The 10,729-nt window shown below is 35.1% G+C and overlaps 1 protein-coding gene across 1 annotated transcript; it reads right to left on the reverse strand.

Annotated features, from left to right (window-relative positions):
• Nucleotides 1-4,180: 4,180 nt before the first annotated feature.
• On the reverse strand, nt 4,181-9,596 carry LOC136208083 (putative proline-rich receptor-like protein kinase PERK6). The gene is made up of 8 exons (XM_065998919.1): nt 8,939-9,596; nt 7,076-7,681; nt 6,797-6,883; nt 6,216-6,286; nt 6,047-6,123; nt 5,805-5,949; nt 5,559-5,720; nt 4,181-4,535 (listed from the first exon to the last, which is right to left on the reverse strand). Exons 1-8 carry the CDS (start codon nt 9,594-9,596, stop codon nt 4,275-4,277), a joined length of 2,067 nt encoding a protein of 688 aa, XP_065854991.1. The 3' UTR covers nt 4,181-4,274.
• Nucleotides 9,597-10,729: the final 1,133 nt, after the last annotated feature.

The following is a 10,729-nucleotide window of genomic DNA, read 5'->3' on the forward strand; positions in this document are numbered from 1 at the left end:
TGTGATAACTTGGGTGCTACCTACTTAACTGCCAATCCCATTTTTCATGAACGGTCCAAACATCTCAAAATAGACTTTCATTTTGTTAGAGACAAAGTGGCATGCAAGGAACTTCGGATTCAATACATCTCCACACTTGATCAAACGGCGGACGTCTTCATGAAACCATTGTCTAAGTCTCGATTTCTAGCACTCAGAGACAAGTTGAAGGTTAACCATCCATCAACTTGAGGGGGAATGTTAAGGATATAGTCAAACAGTCCTGATCTATTCCAATTCTGTTCCTATTATATAGCTAACCTCTTGTATTTTGAATTAGTTCTAGATACTCAATATTTCCTGTATCTTCAATTACAACAATACGTGTAAAACTTCTATTTAAACAAACCTATTAATACTAGAAAACTCAGTTGAGACCTATCTGTTTCAATAGGGGCATTTACTCGGTTAAATTTGGTTACCTTCTGTCAGTTATAGATAATAGGCGATGGATTCTCCCATCAAAGTGTCACTTCCTCTTGGAAGCTTATCTAGGAATTCAAGGGTCCACCAAAGGAAAATAATTTCATATGAAGGCTCTTAAATACATGCCTTCTAACCAGAGATTTACTCTGCCAACATCACATGAGGTCCTTGTTATATGTCTTTTTTGCTGATCTTATCCAAATTATGTTGATCATCCTTTCATACTATGTAATTACATGCAGCAGGTTATGGATGAACGCACGTTCATTAGTTCTATAATTTTATAGTCATTTCTTCTAAAGATTTAATCAGTGAGATCGTTTTGGTTTTGTGGGGAATCTGGGGTCAGAGGAATTGTGTTGTATGAAAGGATAAACATATCAGTCCCTCTTTCACAATTCATTTGGCATGTGGTTCCTAGATTGACTGGCAAACTGCAAGCATGCTTAAAACACCAACTGAGACTCCATCCCCACCAATACAAGATTGTTGGCTTAATCCTGAGCTGGGGTACTTTGCTTTAAATGTGGATGCAGGATCTTTTCGGGCAGAGGGGTATAGTTCCTATGGTTTTCTATTATGGGATCATTTTGGTTTGTGTGTGGTAGAAGTCCATGCGGCCATTGTAAGGTGTTATAATTCCACAACGACAGAGCTGATTGCAATACGTTAAGCGCTTAGAGGGTTGAAAATAGAGAATAAGACTACGGTTGATATTCACTCATATTGTTTGTTAGTAGTGCAGGCCCTTACTAATCATGTATCTCATTCATCTTATATTAGTGATATTGTTTCATATTTTCTATATTTGTTCCAGGATTTAGAAAACTATTCTATTTCCTTTATAAAATGGTTAGTGAATATCTAGCATGGTGGTTCGAGTATATCTAGCATGCAGTCTGGGATTGTAAAAATTATTGGTCATGGGCCAATCTTACTTGGTTGATTAGAGGAGATAATCAAGATGGCATGGCCAATATGGCTACCTCAGTAAGCACTTTAGAAAAATTTAATAGTATAATTATAGTACTTAGAGTACTCGTATGCAATTTTAGCTATATGGAAAAGATTTATAGGAGATTGTTGGAGACAATAACACAACATCTCTGACATAACAAAATGATCTTAAGAAGTGGAAGGTCAAGTGTGGTAGAACAATGTATGTCTTATCAATTTTGATGAAAGGACGATTTACTGCAGCGCATCAAAGATGCCAAAACGTCTAAAAAAGTTTGGGACATTCTTGTTGGATTATTTGCAAGAACAAATGATGTAAAACTCCAATAACTCGAGAACGAGTTACTATCGTTCTTGCAACATGATATGATGGCGAGTCAATACTTTACTAAAGTTAAAATTTTATGTAAGAAATTTTAAAATTGGATTTTAAATATAAAATTACTACAGCGAGAATAAGAAATAATTATATTTCATGGGCTACGTCCCGAATTTAACGCGCTTGCCACAGCAAGCTTTGGATGGGCCAAAGTTAAATTAGTTAGAAAAAATCTTGGCTAATCAAGAAGCTCTAAATAAACAAATGTGTAAAGTCTAAATCAAGAATGAAGATAAAACTCTTTTTAGCAATAAAAAGAGCACGGATCCAAAAACTGTTAGAACAAGAAATGGTGAAAGGTTCAAACAACAAGGGTAGGAGAAAAACCATTCATTGATGACCACTCATTGAGACGTCATGTAGCTCACTATCTTCAACATCTTGTTTAAAACCATTCATTAACAAACTCGGTTGTTGACGGCCACCTCTTTTTTCACTAGTATGCAAAATGTCATTAAAATCACCGATACAGCACCAGACCATGTCTTCTTGTTCCTTGAGGGATCACAACAATTCCCAAGAAGCATGCCTCCCCTGTCTCTCTGGATATCCATATAATCCAGTAATCCGAAATGGTGGGAGATGTGGGATAGTGACTACAGCATTAATAAAGTTTACCAAAGAAAAAGTAACATCCATCATAATCTGATCCTTCCAGAGGAGAGCCAGACTGCCCCCGTGACTGACACCATTACATACAAATTGCTTTGTGTAGCCCAACTTTCGACCAACTGCATGCATCTTATCTTCTTTAATCATCGTTTCCATTAAAAACAGGACGATGGGCTTATGGGTCCGAATCAAGTTCAGGAGTACAGTAATTGTATGTGAGTTGTCCAATCCACGACAGTTCCAACTAAGGATGCTCATCGGGTCTGGCGGGCCTGAAGTCCAGGTCCTGCCACAAATTCGTTTTTTGAAGATTCTGAATCATCTACCTCCATAAAAAGAATTTAGCTTATATATGAAAGTTGTTTTTTTAATATAAAATAGTAATAAAATCATACGGGATGGTTTATTTCTTTATGAGAGCCCATTGATAAAAAAAATTAAAAGTTATGCCCAACTTTTACACTTTAATTAGTAAATTTTGTATAGCCTTTTAAACTCCCAACTTTTTCCAAAACGTATAAATTTGATATTTAATAATCGATTTTCGAAAGATTTTGTTACGTATAAATTTTCTATCATTAAAGGGACCTTTATTGCTTATTTTACCTAGAGCCCCGGTAGGCGACCGGAGAATTGAGAAAAAAAAATTAGTAATGATGTCTGGTAATATTTTGGAGAGAATTATATTGACTCTATGTAGTACTATTTCAATGTTTAAAGGTAGATGAGATGATTAATGATGTTTACTTCTATTTAAATGGACTCTTTATTTTTATTTTCATAACACTTTTAAATTGATGAAAAAAGATAACACTTTTGAATTCATTTTTAATATGTCTTTACCATTAAAAAAAAAAGCAAACATGTTTAATTTTCTATTAGTTCAATGCTAGTTTCTAAAAAAATGATAACATTTTTACAGTTTTAATGCGTTGGAGGCTAAAAAAATTTTGCCCAATTCTAACGGGAAGGACTTTGAAAATTTACCGTCAACCGCACAGTTAATTTTGATTTTTTTTTACGTTTTGAAATTTTTTTTTACTGATATGTTTGAGTCCCGGTTCCGCCACTGCTGGTTCCTTTGTACTCATGAACAAGGTCCTTCCAATGCTTTAGCTTGGACAGTTAATACGGACACTTCTCTTTAGCGGTTTTTCTGTGCTTCATGTCTGTGTTCATTTTGTGATAGTATCTGTTTTTGTTTGAATACTATTTTATAAGGTTATGATTTAGAAGTAAGGTTTCCCGTGTCCGTTTTTGTGTCAGTGTCGGTATCTATTTCCATATCTGTGCAACATAGTTTCCGTTTATTTGGGCATGCTTTTTCTTTGGGGGCATAAACAATTTTGTGAAATTTTTCATTTCCTTTAGAAGGTGTAACCAAACAACCTAATGAAGAAGTCCCTCGTGCTTTTTGGAGTGAGTTAACCGCATAAGCCATTCCTTGTTCGGGAAAGATTATGGCTTTTTATTTGGCCAAGTTTAGGAGGATCGATATGTAAAATGTCCTAAGTTTATATGCGTGTGTAACGTAGATAGTTAAATTAGGATAAAATAAATGTATAGTTAATGAAATACACAAATTTTACAAGAAACTCCATCAATAAAAACTATGAGCATACATGCAAGACTAAGAAAACAAGAAAAAAAAAATGCAATCCATTCTTAAAAAATTTCAATGTTGTCGCAAGCTAGCTATAAGCCTAAACAATAAAAAGTAAGCTAGGATGCACAAATGGTTAGCTAGTTAAGAAGTAACGTGTGGGTTAGCAATTCTAAATGTTGTATTGTACGTAGCCATGTAGTGGAATCGAAGTATATATGTTCAATGACTGTGTCTGTGTCTCTGTCTTTCTGCTAGCTAACGCAACTTCCTTGGTTGCGCCTCCTCACTGCTTGTAGAGGAAGGATTGAGTCCGTATTCGCTAGTATGACCATATTCGCTGCTTGGATATTCAGAACTGTCCATTACCACCTTCCTGAACTGCTTCATATCTGCACTGTATGTTGAATTCTCATTATCAGAACTGCCTGATGTTGTGCTAAATGTTGATGTATGTCCCGCTTTCACCCCGTCCTCTAATTGGTCTAGTGTCGCATCGCCTTCCAGTGCTCGAACAATCTGTTTCATGTACAAATAAACATATATTACTGATAGTTTAAACACATTTATGAGAATTTATTAAGTACTCTACATTGTTCAATTAGTTAGCTGCAAGACTAGTTAATTAGTTGCCGAGCCACAACCAAATTCTCAGAGGTAAGTGGACGAAAATTTGTTAAAAACTATATCTTTTCGGGTCAAAGAATCAGAACGGAACATTCTGTCGCAAATCAGTGACAGATGTTGAATGTAATTAAATTACGAGGAAAACCGTATCTTTAGCGACGACAATTATCGCGGTTATCCTTTTTTTCATTTTCTCCGTGGGTTCCTAAATACCACCCCAAATTACTGATCACCGCCTCCATTTGGACTTTTTTGCCCTTCTTATAATTTTGATTAAAAACTGAAAATTCTCTTTCCAAAATCATAAACCCGAAAAACAATAATTGAAATTATTAAAATAATTGATGTGTGACAACCCGAACCTTGGAAATGGATGATTACAAGTTGAAAACATTAAAATTTATGTTTTTTTATCAAAGAACTCATGAAAATAATATATATTTTTTTATGACGATTTTGTATTTTTCGTAACAAAAAATTGGATAATTTTGAATTTTTCGTCATAAAAAATTGAACGATTTAGTATTGCTTGTCACTAAAAATTTTACGATTTTACACCGGCCAAAATTTGGCCTAAACGAATGCCGCATCCGTTCGGCCCATGGCGGGAACGGATGCCGCATTCATTCGGCCCATGGCGGGAACGGATGCGGCATCCGTTCCCGACATGGGCCGAACGGATCCGGCACCCGTTTAGGCCAAATTTTGGCCGATTCTCTCAATTTTTTTTTTCAGTTTTGAAAAAAAAATTATGCAAAGGGCAAAATTTCCAAATGGGGTGATGATAAGTAATTTGGGGGCGATAAATAGCAAAACCCTTTTCTCTCCGGAGTCGGGTTCGTAACCTCTTGTTTGACAGCCTCTGCTAGTTATAGATGCAATACAATACAACATGACAATAAAAAGAGTCCTTACTTGACTCATCCTTGGCCTTCTTCTGGCAGAATGTCTAATAGATGCGCCTGCAGATGCGACCATGCGTGACAACTCTGCCGAATCAAAGTTCCCTTCCAAAAGAGGATCAACCAATCCTTTGAAGTTTCCAGTCTCCACCGCACTTGAACATAAAGGCCTTGCCTGTACCATTTTTCTTACTTCATTAAAACAACAATTTAAAGGGCATATATATTTATTGAACAAGTTTTGAGTAAGACATTTTACCCAATCTACTAGACTCTCATCCATATCGGAATTTAAATCCACCGGTCGGCGTCCTGTTATCAGTTCTAATAGCATCACTCCAAAGGAGAAAACATCTGATTTCTCTGTTAGCTTTCCACTTGATGCATACTCAGGAGCCAAGTACCTGATTTCAAAATTAACATAGGAATGAGTTTCCAATTTTTTTAAATTGCAGAAATGTGACCCGAAATGTTTCCTACAATTTTATGAAATCTTCTCACCCGAAAGTTCCCATGACACGAGTTGACACGTGAGTATTATTGTCTTCAGATAGCTTAGCCAACCCAAAATCCGCCACCTAGTCAATGTTAACATATATAGAATCATCAATATAAACGATTCGTAGATATATTGCTGAATGCATCTCCAACAAAAGAAACATATATTTACCTTAGCTTCAAAGTTGAAATCAAGCAAAATATTTGCAGTTTTAATGTCTCGGTGGATGATGCGAGGATGGCCTGAAAGCATACGTATATTTGAGTCAGAAATGAAGAATGTGATTAACCAATAAGCTTAAGCTACTTAAGCAGGTGATGCTTATCATGCAACCGATTGAACTAAAATTCGAGCTGATAGTTAAGGCCCAATTATAGATCTTATATTAATTTCTAATAAATTTCCACACGCAAATGCTCATTGGGCTTGCAGCGTGCACAATACAGACTCATCCCGCCATGTGTTTTTAATTCCACACATTAATGAGGATGTCAGGACTCGAACTCTCGACCGTTTGGTCCTAGAGGCTCTCATACCATGTAAACAAAAAGTATATATTTAAAGAGCCATATAACTTCCTCATTTAGCAATATGAGATGTTTAACACGTCCTCCTCACGCCCAATTCATTTGATACCATGACTCTGATTCCATATAATAGTTAAGCATCAATTATAGATCTGATATTAATCTGACAATACTTAATTAAGTTTGAACATATACATGATTAGGGAGAGATTATTAATGACTTACAGTCTTCATGCAAGTAAGCAAGTCCTTTGGCTGATCCAAGGGCAATTTTGATCCTAGTAGACCATTCCATGACCGGCCGACCTTTTCCTGCAAATTTCAAAATATTTATTTATTTTTTACTAAAATTCAATTCAATCATTAATTGAAATTATTAAAAAAAAAACTTTGTTTAATGAAATTAAAAGAATTCATTATATTATTATTTGAATCCTCTCAAGTTTAAGAATCAAACAACATAAAATGATAGCAATATTAATGTATGAGAATATAGAAAATTACCATGAAGGTGAAACTCAAGGGTAGAATTCGGTAAAAACTCGTAAACGAGAAGCCTTTGACCGCCTGCGATGCAATAGCCAGCAAGGGAGACAAGATGCCGATGATGAACACGGCTAATAATATCAACTTCAGCTTGAAACTCGCGGTCTCCTTGTCCGCTACCAGCTTTAAGACTTTTAACCGCAATCTCTTTTCCATTAGGCAATATCCCTTTATGCACGTACCCGAACCCGCCTTGGCCTAATAGGTTCGACTGCGCGAACCCGTTTGTGGCCAGGGCTAGCTCATCGTAGCCGAAGCTACTATGTGTGAACCCAAGAGCCACTGATGGATGAGGGGGTGGCAAGGCTGGACCATGTGGCCCTGAATAGGTTGAGCTCATTTCGCTACTATTCAACACCATTCCGGTTGCCATTTGTTGCGGCGGAGGTGGCGGTGGCGGTGGCGACGGCCATGATCCGTATGTACCCGGAGGTGGAGGTAACCCACCCATTTTGTCATAACCACCACCCATTTTGTCTGGGTTATATTGGTTTGTGTTATATTGGTTACTGTTCTGCCAATTATTGTTATTATGCATTGGACCGTTGTAATAATTATTATCACCTGAAAATTGCACGTATTATAATTAATTAATCATCTAGAAATAAAAGCATTCATATATGTTCATTTATCCATCAATTTAATGTATATATAAGATATGCTAGGGTTCTTTGAACTAAAATAGCAAAACAAAAACTAATCAAGAAACCAATTGATTTTAAAAATTTAAGTTCATAGGTGAAATTTAGAATACTCCATCCTTTTGTTATAAATAACTTTTTATGGAACGGATAATGTTTTAAATTATTCGACATTTTACACTTCTATAAAGCATTAACATTTATTTTCCACCTTTGTCTCATTACGCATTGTAGGGAAAAATTATAGAGAAACTTTCGGTATCATTACAAAAGGTGGATTATGGAGAGATGTTATTATATACTCAGTGCACCACGTCATCCATGTGCCGGACCAATATTTTGATAATATTGGTCACACTATATAAAATTCTAGACCCTAAAAATAAGACTCTTAGACCCTAAAATATAAACCATAAACTCTAAAATATGTGACGTGTCATCAAATTATTAGCCCGACACATGAATCGCGTAGTGTACCGAGCCTATAGTAAAATTTCTTGATATGATGATATATTTAACAAATTTTTAAGTTAATTAACATTTGTGTAGAAACCTTAAACGTCAATTATAATGAAACTGAAATAGTATTTATAATATGTTTGATGTATTACCGTGTACAAATGTCTCTTGGATTTCAAAGTGTGTATATCATCCTACCATGTATGAAAATGGGAAAAGTATAAAAATTTCATGTGGTTTCATCGATTTGTAAGTAGAGTAGACGTGAATTTTTTTTCTTTTTTTCTTTTTTGCAAAAAAAAAGCACCAATTATCAATAACATGACATATTGACTTTGATGATGTGTTACATTAACTTCTTTATTTTAGTGATATGATACAATGAAATATTGATTTTTGATGATATTGCATGTTAATATTATGTCATGTTGACTTCGTGATATGTCAAATGAGTTAGTCAAAATCATTATTTCGATGAATCATTGATGAAACCATAGAGATTTTATTCGTATTTTCCCCTTAAATTCCATTAATTATTAGAATTTGAACAAAAACAATATTTTGAATCATATAACAAGTTATATCCATGGCCATACAATTTAAGTTGAGGATCAAAATATAATTAGAAAAAAAACTTCTCTCTTTTGAAAATAAAGTAACAATTTTTTTTTGAAAATAAGTAAGAGGGGAGTGATTATATTAATTAGAAAGTGATACATACCATGTGGAGGGGGCTCATTACTGTAATAACCATATTCTGCTCTTTTCCTTTTCTTTCTTGTACATAAGCATGCAACCATTCCTAGTAGTAGCAATACTACTAACCCAGCTGCAACTCCGATTGCAATCGGTAAGAGATGTGCTTCAATTCCACCACTTTTTGATGATTTTGATCCGGATCCCACTGCTCGTGGTGCTGCTTGTGAATGCTTTGAACGGGATGACGGTGTCGGAGGTGGTGGTGAAAATTTACCATCATTGTCATTATCATTGCCATTGTCCTTATCATTATCATTACCATTATTATTACCTTTTTTTGACGGCGGTGGCGATGAGTTTTTACCGGAGGAAGAAGGCGGTGGCGGTGAAGATTTCGAGTTATCGTTCGATGGTGGTGGCGGCGGCGAAGATTTTGACTTATCACTTGGTGGTGGCGGCGGCGAAGATTTCGAATTATCGTCCGATGGCGGTGGTGGTGAATTTTGATTCGATGATGGAGGAGGTGGAGATGATGAAGAATTATCGGAAGGTGGCGGTGGTGAGGATGGAGGGGGTGAAGATGAAGAATTATCGGATGGTGGTGGTGGCGATGATGAATCTGATGATGGAGGAGGAGGAGAAGACGACTGAGAATTACCTGGCGGTGGGGGAGAAGACATGATAGGAGCTTCCGGCGGATATTATCCTTAAAAGTGCCGGATGGACCCCACCGCTCCTCCAAGTAATCACTCTTTATACCTAATTTACAATAGGAATTAATGAGAAACCACATTATATATAATTAATTAATTAATTAATATTGAAATCCTAATGGTTTATTATGATTAAAAAGAAATAGTTGAGAAAGGGAGAGAAAATACCTATGGAGAAAGAATAATCAGATTAATTCTCAAATGGTGGAAAGAAAAAAAATGCACAGTAATAGTTACGTGAAGAAAGAAGGAGAAAGGTTCTATTACCTCAGAAACGTAAAATAGTTCCGACAATTTTGGATAATTATTGTCTTAAACATGATATTTGATCATTTTTCCCTACTTTTATGCTACACCTTTTGCAATCAACAGAGCCTCCTCCTATGTGTACCATTTTCATTATTAATAATAACTATTTAGTAAAAAGAATTATCAATTGAGTATTGTAAATTCGTAACTTCTTATATGAGCCTCCTTTTCTGTTGGAGCAATTCATTTACAGCTTATATATCTACTAAAAAAAGAGAGAAGATTCTATAATCCAAATAACAGGTAAATTTATAAGTTATAAAACCAAATAAATCAAGCACAATGGAATTACAACAATATGATAAGATGACTCAAGTTTGCCTATGATACAAAAATACATACATGCCACACGCACGACGGCACACAAAAAGGTTACAATGCGGAAAAAAACCCTAACGTATTTTCATATTTTGGTCAAATATGAGCAAGTTAAATTAATCACAACCCTTCCTTTAATATACAGAGATAAGGTGCAAAAACTCTTAACATATTTTCATATTTTGGTCAAATATGAGCAAGTTAAATTAATCACAATCCTTAGTATATATATAGAGAGATAAGTTGTAAAAATAACAAGAGTAATTTTACTCCTAACGTCTAAAATTGAGTAATTTTACCCTAAACGTTAGCAGTCAAGAGTAATTTTAGCTCTAATGTTAGTAAGTTTGATCAATTTTAGACATTATTATAAAATACAGATATTTCGCTCGTTATTCTGCATCAATTGCATATCAGTTCGTTTATAAAAAAATATTTCATATTTTTTGTGATTTAATAATAGAATTGGAGAT

The sequence above is a fragment of the Euphorbia lathyris genome, chromosome 10 (genome assembly GCF_963576675.1).
Source record: "Euphorbia lathyris chromosome 10, ddEupLath1.1, whole genome shotgun sequence".
Classification (NCBI taxonomy): domain Eukaryota; kingdom Viridiplantae; phylum Streptophyta; class Magnoliopsida; order Malpighiales; family Euphorbiaceae; genus Euphorbia; species Euphorbia lathyris.